At 42.8% G+C, this 18335-nt stretch overlaps 1 protein-coding gene and 1 pseudogene across 3 annotated transcripts in view; both read left to right on the top strand.

Moving 5' to 3' along the window:
* Positions 1-18335, top strand: part of SMYD3 (SET and MYND domain containing 3) — a 749543-nt gene that overhangs the window by 576248 nt on the left and 154960 nt on the right. For 2 of the 3 annotated variants that reach the window (XM_070385373.1, XM_005893387.2), the window contains 3 exons: positions 2905-2972; positions 4719-4821; positions 14597-14707. In XM_070385373.1, coding sequence (XP_070241474.1) covers positions 2941-2972; positions 4719-4821; positions 14597-14707 — 246 coding nt within the window. In that variant the 5' untranslated portion in view covers positions 2905-2940. The remainder of the gene's footprint in view (positions 1-2904; positions 2973-4718; positions 4822-14596; positions 14708-18335) is intronic. The other variant, XM_005893388.2, reaches the window with a different exon arrangement.
* LOC102287900 (non-histone chromosomal protein HMG-14 pseudogene) lies at positions 17554-17851 on the top strand (annotated as a pseudogene).

Here is an 18335-nt window from a genome sequence, read left to right as displayed (position 1 = left end):
ATCAGAATGCCTATTTTGGGAAAAAACCTTCAGTTTCCTTATAGTTCAGAAAAAATTTTTAATTTTGGTTTGATTCAAAAGTTAGTAAATTAGATTTGTTTGACCTGGCTTTTCATTGGTGAATTGTTTTAGGTAAAGTCCTGATTATACATTTAAAATAGATGTTCTAATGTATATTTCCCCCTAAAAGATTCATACCCATTTAAAAATATTTATGAAGTTTCAAAAACAAAGCACAGGATCTTTTGTCCTGTATTTTTAACATCCATTTTATGAATAAATATGTATAGGCAGTATACTGTTGCAGCTTAATATGAAACAGATGCCCTTAAAGCAATTTAATGAGTGTGTGTCTAAAGTATGTATATGTACACCAATTTATTTCCTGACTTAAAACTGCAGTTTTATCAGACTTGTAGAGGAAAAATGCCAAATCATGATAGGTTGCACTAGATTTCATCTAAGAGCTCTTTGGAACAGTGAAAGAGACTAAAAGGACTGAATGCTTTTTCATACTTTATGTTCTTTCACGTAAAGCTGACTTAGAGAAATTCCTATTTCTGCTTTTTCCTTTGCAGAAACTTTATAACAACAAACCAGATCCATTGGTAGACACTGGTTCATCTCAAGTCTGTGGTGGCCTTTTCTGTCTTCTTCTTGATGGGTTTTGTTCTGTTTTGTCCTGAGTGTCAGTGTCTAGCCCTAACTGTTCCCCTGAACCCCAACTGCTGATTCTTAGTCTTGGCTTGATGTCTAATAGGTCACTTCAAGTTTAGCATCACTAAAACAAAGCCACTGGACTTCCTCCCAACTCCAGTAACCAAACCTGGCTCCTTTCACAGTCTTCTTCACAGATATGGCGATGGCAGTCTTGTTCAGGCTCCATACTTGAACATCATCCTTGGCTCTTTTCATCTCCATAAGCAATCCATCAGCAGTACCACCCACTCCTCCCCATTTCTACAGCTACCAGCCTCCATGCCACCATCATCTCTTGCCTGGGCTCTTGGCTTGGTCTCCTAACTGTTTCCTCTACTTCCAGTTGTGAGTTTCTATAGCCATTCACTACAGAACAGCCAGGGTGATCCTTTCAAAACAGAAACCAGATCCAGTCACTCCTTGGTCAGAATAAACACAGTGGCTTTCTGTCTCATTTACAGTAAAATCCAGGCCTAGCTATAAGTCCCTATATGATCTAGCTACCTCTCTGATCTCATATCCCACCCCGCTTCTTCTTACCTACTCTGCTTTGGCCATGTACCCGAGAGCATTCCCACCTCAGGGCCTTTGCACTTGCTGTGACATGAACCATCATCACCTAGATACACACATGTTCATTTCCAGAGTTCCTTCAGATTTCTGCTTAATTGTCCTAAAGAACTTTCCTGAACACCTTTTTCTGCCCTTTATTTCTTTCTTAGCATTTATCCACATGTGTCATTTTTCTATCAAATATTCATATCTTCCCTGCTAGTACTTAAGCTCCATGAAGGCAGAAATTTTTATTTTTTTCTTTCTTGTTCTATCCCTAATACCTCCCTGAGGCAGGATTTATGGCCAGGCCCTAGATTTTCTAAGTCCACTGCTCTTTCCATGGTCCCGTATGCCCTTCCATAGGTTTTAAATTCCCCAAGTGCAATGATTGCATGTTTTATTTCTTTTGCCCCATCGCCTCATGGGATACAGGACTGTGCTGTATACTCAGTGTGGGGTTCCATGTGCCAAGTCAGTGCCGTACATAGCCTGATTGAATTACTTCCTGTGCTCATATGGTTGGTCATCAGCTTGGATCGCAGACTTACTCAGGATGTACTTCACCCTTTGTAGGAATAAAAGACAAGTTGCTGTTATTCCCCAGATACACAGTGGCATTTGGAAACTATAGGCAGTTTGTTTGCATGAAAAATCTAACATGATGAGATGAGACTTTGTTCTCAATAAATAGATTATTTATTCTGAATTTTGAATACTTGATGGAGAGGATTAGATTGTGCTGGTTTAAGCCTGAGGGTTTTGTGGTGGTGGTGGTGGTGGTGGTTGTTTTTGATGTTGATATTTGATGTTGTTGATATTTCTGCATTTAACCACCCAAAGTTCTTTTTTAAATGTATACAAATTTTATATATATATATATATACACACATAAATATATGTATGTGTGTCTGTGTGTATATTTAAAGAACGGGATCACACACTGCATTGTTGTTCAGTCACTAAGTCGTGTCCAGCTCTTTGTGACCCCATGGGCTGCAGCACACCAGGCTTCCTTGTCTTTCACTATCTCCCAGAGTTTCCTCAAACTTATGTCCAATGAATTAATGATGCTATCCAACCATCTCATCCTGTCATCCCCTTCTCCTCCGGCCCTCATTCTTTCCCAGCATCAGAGTCTTTTCCAATGAGTCAGTTCTTCGCATCAGGTGGCCAAAGTATTGGAGCTTCAGCTTCAGCATCAGTCCTTCCAATGACTATTCCGGGTTGATTTCCTTTAGGATTGACTGGCTTGATCTCCTTGCTGTCCAAGGGCCTCTCAAGAGTCTTCTCCAGCACCACAATTCAAAAGCATCAGTTCTTCAGCACTCAGCCTTCTTTATATGCTACATACTATTTAGATTTTCATGCATCATATCATGACCTTTTTGTTGTGTCACCGTGATATTGACAGAAAAACATTGTTTTTAAAGATTATCCGTACGTCATCAGTTCTCAAACTTAAGGAAAGTATGTCCCAGACATGTTCTTTTACAAATGGCAGAGTATCCGTGTTTGGCTTGAGTCTTCCCAAAGCAAATACTAAAAGGCTCTTGCATTTTATTTTGACAATTTTTGTTCTTTTGCCTTATGAGGTTTCTTAGGTTTCTTAGGTGACAGGTAATCCTGACTGTTTCCCTCTTGTTTTTACAGGTGATCTGCAACTCTTTCACCATCTGTAATGCAGAGATGCAGGAAGTTGGTGTTGGCCTGTATCCTAGGTAGGGTGGATGCTATTTCATTTACTGGAAGAAGCCTCTTTAATTCCCACCCAGCTCCCCAACCTTTTAAAAGTAGTTAGAAAGGCTATTACCTGCAGCTGGTTTGAGAGCCAAGCTTGAAACTTAATGATAAATTACAAGAAAAATGGAAAATGTGAATTTTAAAGAAAACAGTTTTATAACCCCACGTTATGTTCTATGCTATTAATGGAGAGGCAGACCTCAGACCTAAATTCTTGTTGGGAATTGTGTTGAGGAGTGCCCTGTGGTTCAGTGGTTAAGGCTGTGTGCTTCCAGCGCAGAGGGTGTGGGTTTGATCACTGGTCAGGGAACTAGGATCCCACATGCTACAGGGCATGACCAAAAAGGAAAAAAAAAAACCCCACAAACATTAAAAAAAAAAATTGTGGGTGCTAGTAAACCACCCTGCCCTGATCTTATTCCCTAGCCTTCTGGGCTGATCATATGATTATTACACCAAACTTGCTATAATGCACCAGTTGGGTCCATTTTGTCTTTTGGCTCTGCCTACTCTGAACCCCTGGTGGCTCAGACGGTAAAGCGTCTGCCTACAGTGCGGTAGACCTGGCTTCGATCCCTGGGTCTGGAAGATCCTCTGGAGAAGGAAATGGCCACCCACTCCAGTACTCTTGCCTGGAAAATCCCATGGACGGAAGAGCCTGGTAGGCTACAGTCCGTGGGGTCGCAAAGAGTCGGACATGACTGAGCGACTTCACCTGACCTTCACCTTACTCTGAACCCCAATGCTCCATGAGGTGGAACGCTCTTAGGCTCTGGTCTCCCAAAGAGCTCTCTCCAGCTCTCACCCAGGTGATCTGTATCGCCGAGCTGCTAGAGTCCCCTTCAACGAGCACTCTGAATTTCATTTTGTTTTCAGGCTATTAACATCCAAATACAAAGAGGGTCTTTCTTATAATTAACTGTGAATCTGAGAAGTCAGCTTCTTATTTCTCATGTGTTATAAACCACAGGTCTATGGTATGGATCAATAAATGACTCTCGTAAGATTATTGTGATGATGAAATTTGATCAACATGCTCGTGGGCTAAGAAGGTGCTCTCTACATAGTGAATGTCCACTTAGAGTTATTTCTAATTATTATCAAATGTGGCAGCTTAAATACATTCCCTTTCCCGAAAGTAAAAGATATTCCTCCAAGGTAATGAAATGACTTGGCCATGGCCTGGAGTGCATGGGGGTCTTAGTAGTGAGATAATCTCAACATTCTGTTGAAGAGGAAGTACTTCTAATTATTCTGCAACATGGTTGCGTGTGTTCTAGTGAAGTTGGCAGTTCCACCGAAGGAGTTCAACAAATGTGATCCCGAGTGGGAAGCTCAGGGGTATTTTGGCTGCTTCCTACTTAGCTCAGAAGTAAATAAGGTATCCCTTTACCTCAGAAATTTTTCCTTTGCAAGGCAGTTCGTTTTCCCCCATATTCATGCTGGGCCGCCTTAGTAGCTGGCACCTAATGAGACAGCCACCTCCCCATCCCCTAAAGTTTATTAACAAATTTCCCTAATGAGCTTTCATCCAGGGAGCCTTTCACTTCATGGGAAGTAGGCTAGTGCCCTGAGAGGACTCAATCCCTGGTACACTGTCAACCCTACCTGTCCCCCTGCCCCTAAATTAAAGTGTCTTTTGCCATTATAGTTGTTAAATTTAGATGTTTGATTCTGTCTACTGAGCCACAGTATTCTCCTTTTTTTTTTTTCCTTTTCGCCAGTATGTCTTTGCTCAATCACAGCTGTGACCCCAACTGTTCGATTGTGTTCAACGGGCCCCACCTCTTGCTGCGTGCAGTCCGAGACGTTGAGGCAGGAGAGGAGGTAAGGAATCCATGTCTCCCACTGGCTGACCTCTTTTTCCATTAAAACCAGTTGTGCCTGAAGGGCAGCTTTTCATTGTCTTTCTGCTGAAGAAAAGATAAATAACACCTCTATGCACATATATGTGTTAATATACGATATTTTTTTTTCTCTTTCTGACTTCAGTCTGTATAACATTCTCTTGGTCCATCCATGTCTCTATAAATGACCCCATTTCATTCCTTTACATGGCTGAATAATATTCATTGTATGTAAATATCAAATCCCTTTTATCCATTCATCCATTGATGCACTGCGGTGACCTGAACGGGGAGAAAGTCCAAAAGGAATCGGCTATACATGTGCATACCTACAACTAATTCATTTTACTGTACAGAAGAATCTAATGCAACATTGTTAAGCGACTATGTGCCGTGCTGTGCTTAGTTGCTCAGTCGTGTCTGACTCTCTGCAACCCCATGGCCTATAGCCCACCGGGCTCCTCTGTCTATGGGGATTCTCCAGGCAAGAATACTGGAGTAGGTTGCCATGCCCTCCTCCAGAGGATCCTTCCAACCCAGGGACTGAACCTAGGTCTCCCACATTGCAGGCAGATTCTTTACTATTTGAACCACGAAGCCACTATACTCCAATAAAAAATTAACTAAAAAAAAAATACCTCTGCCCAGAGACTAGTTTAACCATCGTTACTTCCAGATATAGGTGGGCTAACTTTTTTTTTTTTAATCATCATTTTCCTGGATGATGAAAAGTTCCTACTATATGTGTGTGGGAAAGACGTGTGTGTGTGTGATATAGTGTGTGTGTTTTGTGCATATGACAGCTCATCGGCCTCTTGCATCTCTGCAAGTGGTCATCCTTCTGCAGTCAGAGAGGTCAGCCCAAGCTTGTGAGAGATCTCAAGGGTTTACTTACTCTCAAGGCCATTAATGGAGAAGGCAATGGCACCCCACTCCAGTACTCTTGCCTGGAAAATCCCATGGACGGAGGAGCCTGGTGGGCTGCATTCCATGGGGTCTCGAAGAGTCGGACATGGCTGAGCGACTTCACTTTCACTTTTCACTTTCCTGAATTGGAGAAGGAAATGGCAACCCACTCCAGTGTTCTTGCCTGGAGAATCCCAGGGACAGGGGAGCCTGGTGGGCTGCTGTCTATGGGGTTGCACAGTCGGACACTGAATCGACTTAGCAGCAGCAGCAAGGCCATTAATTACATTTCAAGAATGATTCATTTTTACCTTTGTGTTAAGAAAGCAAACAGGTTTTATAGTCTTTCAGGTTGTCATTGGGCCTTTACAAACCTATCAGCGTAAGCTTCTCAGAGTAACTGTCCAAGCAAAGATGTGAAGGGAACAGAGGACAGGAAGTATGACCTCCAGCACTGAACTGCCCTTGACCTTTCCATTCTGCAGGCTGCCCAGCCAGCCTCTTTTGATAAGGACCCTTCTCAGAAGTCCGAAGACTCGTAAGACAGCTATAATGGGCTACTCCAGCACTGTTGAACCCGAGCCAGTGCCTACTCTGAATTCTGGGTTATAGATATTTATGTTTTTTAGAACCCAGTTTCCCTCTACCTTCCAATTTGCTAAAGTGGATATTTATTGCAAGGAAAACAGACTATCATAAGCTTTTATTGCATTTATGCAGCACTCAGCCAATAAAGCCTAAACTCAGAGGCACCATATTTTATGTAGACAGGGATTTGGCTTTGATAAGACTGCCTCCAAACTGAGTTGCAACTGAATAAGCTGTCTCTTATCAGCCACTTAATTGAATTTCCAGTGTTTAGGATTGGTGTAGTAGGTACATGGGGATATCTGTCAACAATATGTGGAATTTAGATTTTTTTTTCCTTAGACCATGTGTGACTTCAAGCCAGGGAAGAAGGGGACTGCTATCCATTTTCAACAACATTAGTTTGTGAGCTGAGCAATGGCTGCCTTTTGATAATGTTGTTGTTTTATTAAATTAAAAAAAAAAATAGGTAACTTGACAAGCATACAGGAACACTATGAGAAACAGTTGGACTTCCCAGAAAAACAGAGAAATTTCTTCATATCTTGTTTTCTAGGTTTGTCTGCCAATTATTCTCCTTGGTTAGTTTTCATTTAGTTGAAAAACACCATCTTTTAGTGCTTATTTCATGTCCTTCACTTTCCATCTCTGGAGCAACAAGCAAATCCTTCTTGCCTCACACAAAGTAGTTCTGCTCAGCATCTGCCCTGTAGACTCAGATATTTCCCCCTACAGTCCTTATCAAAATGGCTTCTCAACAGAAAGAATTGTCCCCATAAGTCCTTTTTATACCAGTTCAGAAAATAAATGTTTTCCTACCATTATACACTTTCTGTGCTCAGTGGCTCTGTCTTCCCACCGTTTTACCTTCTTAATGTTATTTACCCCTCAAATATAATCTCTTCTATAAAGTGTTTCCTGATTTCTCAAATTATAAGATATTTTTTCTCTGAGACCTCTCTTAGAGTGGTTATTAATATTTCTTTGGCATTTATTCTGGCTCTTTTAGTGACTTCTCCGTTCAGCGACAAGCTTCGTGAGCACGGGCAGTTGTGTCTTACTGTGTCTCCTTTGATCTTCCCAGGTGGCTCAGTAGTAAAGAATTCCCCTACCAATGCAGGGTTTGATCCCTGAGTTTGAGACATGTGTTTAATCTATGGGTGGGGAAGATCCCCTAGAGTAGAAAATGGCAACCCACTCTGGTATTCTTGTCTGGAGAATCCCATGGACAGAGTACCTGGTAGGCTACAGTCCATAGTGTCAAAGAGTTGGACACGACTCAGTGACTGAGCATGCATGCTCACACACATGCACATGACTCCTTTAGTATCTGTTGGATCATAGAAAAAGCAAGAAAGTTCCAGAGAAACATCCACTTCTGCTTTATTGACTACACCAAAGCGTTTGACGGTGTGGGTCACAACAAACTGTAGAAAATTCTTCAAGAGATGGGAATACCAGACCACCTGACCTGCCTCCTGAGAAATCTGTATGCAGGTCAAGAAGCAACAGTTAGAACTGGACATGGAACAATGGACTGGTTCCAGATTGGGAAAGGAGTATGTCAAGACTGTATACGGTCGCCCTACTTATTTAATTTATATGCAGAGTACATCACTCGAGATGCTGGATTGGATGAAGCACAAGCTGGAATCAAGACTGCCAGGAGAAATATCAATAACCTCAGACTACGATGACACCACCCTTATGACAGAAAGTGAAGAGGAGCTGAGGAGCCTCTTGATGAAAGTGAAAGAGGCAAGTGAAAAAGTTGGCTTAAAATTCAACATTCAGAAAACTAGGATGATGGCATCCAGTCCCATCACTTTGTAGCAATTAGATGGGGAAACAATGGAAACAGTGACAGACTTTTTCCTGGGTTCCAAAATCACTGCAGACGGTGACTGCAGCCGTGAAATTAAAAGATACTTGCTCTGTGGAAGAAGAGCTGTGACCAACCTAGATAGCATATTAAAAAGCAGAGACATTACTTTGCCAACAAAGGTCCATCTAGTCAAGGCTACGGTTTTTCCAGTAGTCATGTATGGATGTGAGAGTTGGACCATAAAGAAAGCTGAGTGCTGAAGAATTGATGCTTTTGAACTTTGGTGCTGGAGAAGACTCTGGAGAGGCCCTTGGACAGCAAGGAGATCAAACCAGTCAATCCTAAAGGAAATTGACCCTGTATATTCATTGGAAGGACTGATGCTGAAGCTGAAGCTCCGATACTTTGGCCACCTGATGCAAAGAACTGACTCATTGGAAAAGACCCTGATACTGGGAAAGATTGAAGGCAGGAGGAGAAGGGAATGACAGAGAATGAGATGGTTGGATGGCATCACCTACTCAATGGACATGGATTTGAACAAGCTCCAGGAGTTGAGGATGGACAGGGAAGCCTGATATGCTGCAGTTCATGAGGTCGCGAAGAGTCAGACACGACTGAGTGACTGAACTGAGAATTAGCAGAATTTGAAAATTGGCTACAAGGTTGTGACAAAGACCAGAGACATGATTAGCATTCAAGTTTGATTTTAAAGAGAGGAAGGATTTTTCTTTTTTTTTTTTTTAAAGATTGTATTTATTTACTTTTATTGAAGTATAATTGCTTTATAGAAAAGGAAATGGCAACCCACTCCAGTATTCTTGCCCGCGAAATCCCATGGACAGAGGACCCTGGTGGGCTACAGTCTACGGGGTCACAAAGAGTCGAACGTGACTGTGAACACACACACACACAGAATTGCTTTGCTAACAGAAATTGTTAGTTTCTGCTGTACAACAGTGTGAATCAGCCATATGTATATGTATGTGTGTGTGTATATGTATCTACACCCTCCCTCTTGAGCCTCCCTCTTAACCATCCCCTATCCCACCCCTCTAGGTCATCACAGAGCACCAAGCTGAGCTCCCTGTGCTATACAGCAGCTTCCCACTAGCTATTTTATACATGGTAGTGTATATATATGGAGAAGGCAATGGCACCCCACTCCAATACTCTTGCCTGGAAAATCCCATGGATGGAGGAGCCTGATAGGCTGCAGTCCATGGGGTCGCTAAGAGTCAGACACGACTGAGCGACTTCCCTTTCACTTTTCACTTTCATGCATTGGAGAAGGAAATGGCAGCCCACTCCAGTGTTCTTGAGCCTGGAGAATCCCAGGAACAGGGGAGCCTGCTGGGCTGCCGTCTATGGGGTCGCACAGAGTCAGACACGACTGAAGCGACTTAGCAGCAGTCATGTAGTAGCAGCAGCAGTGTATATATGTCAATCCTACTCTAGGAAAGGAAGGATTTTTCAAAGTCTATTTTCAATTCAGAGCCAGTATTAGAAAAATTTATAATTGTGACAGTGTAATTTGAGAAATGAAAACAGAGTTTAATTTTAATTTGATCTTATTATCCACTCAGAAATACATAATGAGAAGATGGGCTTCATGTAAAAGGGATTCATTTTGCCTTGAAATTTTCAAGTAAGCAACAAATTCAATATCCAGCAAATATCTTTCGTGATATTACTCTAATGTTGGAAATGATATACTGCATTTTCCATAAGAGCTACACTAAAATGGCAAAGCTACGGTCAGTAGCATTAATATTTTAATGTGATCTTGTTCTTTGCCATTAAAACATCCACTGATCAATGGCAAAGTTTCAGATATATGTTCCTGCTAAATGAGCCCTATATTGAATGAGCAGGTTCTCCATTAAAACTGGTGACTCAGTGAGTCTTTGATAACGGTTTTTAGCTCTGGTTGATAAAGTGATTTAGCTGCCATCACTAGTTAGTAATTTGGATTTTTTTTCCAAAAAAATTATGGATAAAAATGTTTTCACTGTTGAGACATTCAGTTTTTATAGTGTATTTTGCAAACTTCACTGGTGTGAAAGAGGCCCAAGAAGAATGGGCCATTCTTCACTGGAGGAGTCCTGTTTGAGCTGTGCCTGAAGGAGGAGAGAGTTCTGAATAGGCTGAGAATGGGTAAAAGGGCATTCATTGGCTGGTGAAGGTCAACACCATACACATGCAGGGTGTACATTGTTTCAACATAATTATGTTGCATATACATAATTATGGAAGATGGTAGTGGGCAGGGTAAATAATCCACCTGCAATGCAGAAGACCCAGGTTCTAAACCTGGGTTGGGAAGATCCTCTGGAGAAGGAAATGGCAATCCACTCCAGTATTCTTGCCTGCGAAATCCCATGGACAGAGGAGCCTGGTGGGCTACAGTCCATGGCATTGCAGGAGTCAGACGTGACTGAGCAACTAAATCACCAAAGGGTACAGGGGGAGATTTTGAGGTTAGAAAGGCAGACAGAAAATCAGCTTGGGAAGCCTTGTGTACCCTCATCCTGTATTCAGGGAGGAACCATCAGAAGTTTGTGCAGACAAATGATGTGATCAAATGTGAGCTTTAGGAAGATCTCCCTTAAAGCAATTTAGAAGATGTGCTCTAGGCAAAAGGCAGCAGGGAGGCTAGGTGGAAGATCATTACACAGTCCAGGTAATGGTTCCAGGCAGTTACAGGCTACTGAGGGAGGCTGTAGGAGTCTCTCTATTGGGGTTCAATGAAATAACTAGCCTCCTGCTGCCCATTCTCTGGCTGGAATGATCACTCATGAGTTTTGGCCCTTGTAAAAAACTCAAGTTTGTCAAGCATATTTCTCTGGTGAGACAGGCCCTGGATTTGTTGGTTTCACCCTGGGCACATTGTAATCACCCAATAACTACTACTGGTTAATCCTGATATTTGGGGCTGATGACTAAGAGCCATTTGGCTGGATGGAGAACTAGAGTCGTAGGGACTCTTCTGATAACCCGCCTGCCAGTGCAGAGGACATGGGTTCAGTCTGTCATCTGGAAAGATCCTACTGCCACGGGCAACTAAGCCCGTGTGCCACAACCACTGAGGCTACCCGCTCTGGCACCAGCACGACACAGCTAGAGGGTCCATGCGCTGCAACGGAGGAAGACCCCACATGATGCAATTCTACTCCCCAACCTCTTCCCCCACCCAGCACCACAGAGGCATGAGCCATGTTATTGTAAAAAGAGTGTCAGCCTGAATCAATAGATTTGGGTACAATTCCCAAATGGATCTAAGACCTAGGCTGGTTTTCACTGGTGAGTGAGTGCCCAGCACATCGTAGATATTCAGTAACGTCAGTGTACATTCCTTAAGGACAGGCACTCTTGTTTTCTGCATGTGGAGCAGCATGTTTTAGCCATCTCACGTGGGAAAGGTTTATAGAGGGCCAGCCAGCTGAGGCTGTGGCTTCTGTCACCCTGGTGATGGCCAGCGTGAACTTGACGTCCTTCCCCACTGACCGCTTTAACGAGGCCTCCCGAAGCCATGTTTTCTGTGAGGGTATGGCCTCCCCTGCCCCATCATGCTGTCAGACTGGAAAGATCAGGCTTTGTAGACAGGAGATGCTTTCTTTTAAGTCTCAGAAAGCCACATGGCATGTTCCGCTCTAGGGAGTGTTTGTCTTCTCCCTCAGTGGATAATCCTGCCTCCTCCTCCTCCTTTACTACCCGCTTCTTCCCCCACCACACAGCAACCCCCCCTTAATTACTTCTACACATAAAAGCAAATAAAGAAGTAATTTATGCAGTGTGTCACTAGCTGATCGGGTACAGAAAAAGGAAAGCTAGAGGAGGATGAGGAAAGTAGGAGTGCTCGGGTGAGGGAGGAGTCAAGTTGTTATTTTACATACGGCGGTAAGGGGACTGCCCTTGTGATCCAGTGGTTGAGACTCTGAGCTCCCAGTGCAGGGGGCCCTGGGTCGGGGAACTAGATCCCACATGCCACAACTAAAGATCCTGCATGCTGCAACTAAAGAGCTGGAGTAGCCAGATAAATGGGGTAGTAAGGTTAGACGTCAGTGAGAAAGTCAGTTTTGATGGAAACTCAAAGGAGCTGGGGGAGGTCGTCATAGTAGATCTGGGGGAAGGGCAGAGGAAGCTCCCATGAGCAGGGTGTGTGTGTGTGTGTGTGAAACGCCGGTGGGGCTGTGCTGCCTGAAGCAGCCAGGAGGGGAGAGGAGATAGGAACAGACCTTTTATGAAGCCACTGCTGCCCCCACCACCTGTGATGAAGGACCAGTTTCTTTATTATTTTTTTCCTCATTACAGTGTCAGCTGATAGTTTTATAAGATTTAATGAAAACGAATTACTAGAAAAGTGAATTTAAAATAAGAGCCTAATATTTTATTATTAGAGCCACATAAAATTTCTCTTACCAGATTGATGTCAAAATTTCTAAATGTTTCCTTTGCATTTCTGTACTCACTTCAACATAGACCAATAACCCACGCTGCAGAACACTTTGAGTCGTGTTATGAGAATCCGTTGTAAGGACTTGGCTTTTGCTCTAAGCTAAAGGAGGAGCCGTTGGAACATTTAGAAGAGAGGAAAGATCTGATCCAACTGACATTTTAATGAATCAGTCTGGTTTAGAGGACGGAGTGCAGGCAGCTCAGGGGAGAAGCAGGGATGCTTGGTGAGACTTGCATTTTACAGGCAAGAGATGATGGCTCAGACAAGGATGGAACAGGAGGAAAAGGTGGAACATGAGTGGCTCTGGATGTGTTTCTACGGATGAGTCCACAGAGTGTCCTAGTGGATTGAGTGGGGAAAGTGGAAGCAAGGGAAATCAGGGGCGACCTCAGGGTCTCCACTTGGATAACACAAAGGATGAATTAATGTCTACTGAGACTGGGAATGTTCCAGCTGTGAGGGAAAGGTTGGGGAAATCTGGAGTTCTATTTTGTATGTTTTGAATTAGACTTTCAGTAGATAGGAGGTCTAAGAAATGTTTAAACATCTTGATCTTACATAAAGACCTGCGTCTTGAAGTGAAAAGCTAGGGCTAGAGAGAAAGCTGGAAAGTCCCTCAAGTGTGCCCTCTCGCCTGTGGTCTTTCACTATTCGATGCAAGGCATGTTGTTGTTCAGTCGCTAAGTCGTGTCTGACTCTTTGCAACCCCATGGACAACGCCACGTCAGGCTTTCCTGTCCTTCACTGTCTCCTGGAGTTTGCTCAAATTCATGCCCATATTGAGTCGGTGATGCTATCTAACCATTTCCTCCTCTGCTGCCCTCTTCTCCTTTTGCCTTCTGTCTTTCCCAGCATCAGGGTCTTTTCCAGTGAGTCAACTCTACATCAGGTGGCCAAAGTGTTGGAGCTTCAACTTCAGCATCAGTCCTTCCAATGAATATTCAGGGTTGATTTCCTTTGGAATTGACTGGTTTGATCTCCTTGCTGTCCAGGGGAGTCTCAAGAGTCTTCTCCAGCACCACAATTTGAAAGCATCAGTTCTTGGCACTCAGCCTTCTTTATAGTCCAGCTTTCACTCTACTGGAAAACCCGTAGCTTTCACTGTCTGAAAGTAATGTCTTTGTTTTTTAATACACTATCTGGGTTTGTCATGGCTTTCCTTGCAAGGAGCAAGTGTCTCTTAATTTCATGGCTGCAGTCACTGTCCTCAGTGATTTTGGAGCCCAAGAAAATAAGATCTGTCACTGGTTCCACTTTTCCCTCTTCTATCTGCCATAAAGTGATGGAACCAGATGCCATAATCTTAGCTTTTTGAATGTTGATGAAGGTGAAAGAGGAGAGTGAAAAATCTGTCTTAAAACTCAAGGCAGGGCATAGTTATTATATTTAAAAGGGTTCAGGGAAGTCAAGTTAGGTACCTTCATCAGTGATCACATCCTGACATTAAATTCTCCCTATCTGGAAAGGGTTCTGTCTTTTTAAATCCTCACAAGTGAAAGAACTGTCTCCTCATTTCCAACAGTCCAAATGTGGTTGAGCCTAAGTTCCATGAAGCAGCTATAGAATTGAGTAGGATTTAAGAGCGATCTGGCTACATAATCTGCCATCCATTTGATTGCCAGGATTAATTGCCAGTGGTTACACAAAGTATTACCAAAAGTTACTAACACCAAACATATAACAGCTCTTGATATTTTCTGTTTAGTGAATAAAATGTGCAAAAGTGCAGAGTTGATGAGCCCAATTCTTTAAAATATTAAATACATGAGATACCTAACAAAGACTGGAAGGTAATGCCTTAAAAAATTTTACATGTGATTATTTGAGTGGAGAGACTATAAGAAGCATCTCCTCACACTTTCTGGTATGTAACTAAAACTAAAACACGTTTTACTTTAACAATTTGATGTAATAGCCTTTTGTTAAAGAAGGTGGGCCCGGCAGCCGTGTGACGCCTCCCTTCTCTGGCCTCCGCAGCTCACCATCTGCTACTTGGATATGCTGATGACCAGTGAGGAGCGCAGGAAGCAGCTTCGGGGCCAGTACTGCTTTGACTGTGACTGTTTCCGATGTCAAACCCAGGACAAGGTATGTGGTATGGAACCAGCTTGAAACACCACCCAGGCAATATCCCCATGATTTTGCAGAGAACTCTGCTTTCATTTCCCGTTAACCCAAAAGCAAATGACTCTCAGTGCATAATAGGAAACAAAGGTAAATAAAATAATACATTGTGCTGCATATGTTTTATTTCCTGGGACTCTTATCAACCACCAGGCAACAAGAGGTTTAATCTCAGGTAACAATCTATGGAGTCTAGAGGGAATGTGGGTATAAAACATGTAATTGAAAAGATGTTGGAGGCCAGAGTGCCTACAGCAAGAGGGCTAATTAAGATATGAGTGGTAACAGTTATTGCTCAGTGGTAAATACACCAAGTTTTATCTAGTTTTTATTTCTTTAAAGTTCCTCCTGTAACCCTTTCTGCTGCAATACTTTATCAGATGGAGATTCCTTATCCAGCAACTTTTACTTTCTGAGAAATGAAGAGTCAAAATAAATGCCATAAAGATAATAAATGAACTTTTCTCACATTACTCATATACTTGCCTTACACTGAACCTATTTACTCTTAGTTTGCACACAATCATGTTGTCTAATGAACTCTTACTTTTGTAGAGTGTTTTATATTTGTTGGAATTCTTTTGTAATCATTATCTCATTGGAACTTAAGACTCATAAATTAGGAAACAGAACTCAGAAAGGTTCAGCGCTGTGCCTCTGGGATAGGACGAAGAAAAAGTGGTAGCACCGAGTCTCAAACACCGATCTTTTGATGAACCTAGTGCTCCTTCCATTGTATGACAACTGCCTGTGGCTTCTGGTGCCCACATCAGTGGAGAAAGGTAGTTGCTTTCACTCCATAAGAAGAGAGCATAAGCTCACTCTAAAGATGCAGAAATCAATGATCACAATTGGTTTTCATTAAAAATAGCTTATAGAGAGAAAGGTTCAAGAGGCAGGGGGCATATGTATACCTATGGCTGATTCATGTTGTTGTATGGAAGAAACCAATGCAATATCGTAAAACAATTATCCTCCAATTAAAAAAAAACAGTTAATGGTAAGTTTTGCTAATAGGATGTATCTTCTGAATCAAGCACCATCTTGAATTAATGAAAACACTCTGATTAATTTGATCAGTCTGATACTTTAATTTGCCATAACCATGCCCGTCATATAGGGAAAAAAAAAAAAAGCATTAATTATAGAAAAAGCATAGATTATAGAAATAAATGAATGGAATGGGGAAAGTTGGATCCATTGCTGATAGCTCCCCAAGCTTCAGTCTACTTTAGTGTTTACGTTTTGCCATTCACAAGCTTTCCAGGAATCAGATCCCCTGGAATTCCTCCTCAGAGTTGAACCTGGAATGGCTGGGAGCAAGCTAGAGTCCCATCAGCATCCTTGGTTGGGGATGGGAAGGCTGTTGCATTTAGTGCCTCTTACCTGCCATTTTGGAGAAGGGCATGGGAACCCACTCCAGTATTCTTGCCTGAAAATGCTATGGACTGAGGATCCTGGTGGGCTACAGTCCAGAGCATCTCAAGGAGTCGGACATGACTTAATGACTGTGCATGCAAACGCACATGCCATCTGTATGGCAGACCTCAATTGTTTTTTTGAGTGATTATTTGATTAAAACTCAGGTCATGTTCGTTTTTGGCTTATTGTTATAGTTGAAATATGGGATGAAATAATATGTTAGGAAAGAGTTTAGCTACAAATAACAGATAACCCAAAGAAAACTGGCTTTACTAATATGTTTTTTTTCAGTAATTCTAGAGAAGCAGCCCAACGTGAGAGCAGCTACTGGAAGGTCTCATCACAGACCCAGAATCCGTCTGTCTTCCCCCTTAGACAGCCCTAGCATATGCTTTTGTCTTCATGGCCCCAGGATGACTGCTGCCCCCAAGCCCCGGTCATTGCATCCAAGCTCTAGACAGGAAAAACAAGGGGTGATAAAAGGCAGAGAACAAAGGGAAACTCTCCTGGGGATTTCCACCTGTATCTTATGGGTCAGAGCTGTGTCACATACTACTGCAGCTGTAAAAGAGGTGAGGAAACAGAATTTTGGCTTTTCAGCCTTTATACTAGAAGAAGACAAGGGAGAAGAAGTTGTGAATAGCTTTTTGGTAGCTCATCTGTAGTGTCTATCACATCCATTAAGACCATTTTCTTTACTCCTTTGAGTTCAAAGTTTGAGATAATATTAGGATTGTCCAGAGAAAGAGAATGAGCAGGGTGTATATGTGTGTTTGTGTGTGCACATGCATGCACACATGTAAAGAGACAGAGGTTGATTTATTGATTATAAGGATTTGGCTCATGTGATTATTGGGGACTGACAGGTCCCAAGATCTGCAGTCGGCAGGCAGGAGACCCAGGGTTGCTGATGGCATTAAGTTACAGTCTGAAAGTTGGTAGGCTCAGCAATGCAAGAAAGCCAGTATTTCAGTTTGAGTCCAAAGAGAGGAAGAAATTGAAATCCTGACTACCTAGAAGGGAGAAGGAGTTCACTCTTACTAGTGGTGGGGTCAGCCTTTCTGTGCTATTCAAGGCTTCAACTGATTGAGTGTGGCCCACTCACACTGGGGAGAACAATCTGCTTTAATAAGCCAGTTTATCCACATGTTAATCTCATCCAAAAACACTTTCATGGGCACACCCAGAATAATGTCTGGGCACCCTATGACCCAGTCAAGTTGACATATAACTTTAACCATTACGAATATTGTGTTAGAGGCAGGCCAAGCTGTATCATCAAAAAAGTACTGGCGGGCAGGAGGCGTGGCAGCATCTGGCTTTGGGAAGGCTGTTGGTGCACAGTAGCCCACAGGTACCTATCGCACACCCACCCCACCACCATCATGATGCCCAAGGGGAGGGTCAGCTCCACTAAAGGGGTGGTGAATGGGGAGCCCAAGAGATGAGCAAGGTTGTCAGCTAAGCCTGTTCCTGAAAACGTGGACGTGAAGCCACAGAGGCATCAGGAAAGGATACTCTTCAGACCAAAAAGTGCACACAAAAGGGAAAAAGGGAGCAGAGGGAAAACTGGCCAAAATGCCTAAGCAAGAAACTGAAGAAGATTTACCTGTAGAAAATGGAGAAAGTAAAAATGAAGCAAGTCTAGCCTCTGATGAACAGGAAAGAAAAAAGCTGTCTGATTAATATCATCTGCTATGTCATATCAGTGGCCCCTGTCTCCCTTCTGGCATGACTCAGAGGAATATTTTTATCTAATAATTTGTAAATACAAGACTTTTAGAAGCTCTGGAGACATTTTTAAGAAGAGAATTCTACTTCCTTCCCTTTTTAAGTGTAAAGGGTTTTTAAAAAAAATTTTTTTGGGGGGAGCATAGCTGCATTAGCTTCTGCTGTACAATAAGGTGAATCAGCTATATGTATACATATATCCCCCACTCTGGAGCCTCTCTCCCACCCCTCCCCCATCCCACCCCTCTGTCACACCCCTCTAGGTCATCACAGAGCACCGAGCAGAGCTCTCTGTGCTATACACCAGCTTCCCACTGCTGGTGCTGCTAAGTCGCTTCAGTCGTGTCCGACTCTGTGCGACCCCATAGACGTCGGCCCACCAGGCTTGCTGCCCCTGGGATTCTCCAGGCAAGAACACTGGAGTGGGTTGCCATTTCCT

This window comes from Bos mutus, chromosome 16 (genome assembly GCF_027580195.1).
Source record: "Bos mutus isolate GX-2022 chromosome 16, NWIPB_WYAK_1.1, whole genome shotgun sequence".
Lineage (NCBI taxonomy): Eukaryota > Metazoa > Chordata > Mammalia > Artiodactyla > Bovidae > Bos > Bos mutus.
Note: the sequence above shows the minus strand (reverse complement) of the source record. Positions and strands in the feature narration are given on the sequence as shown.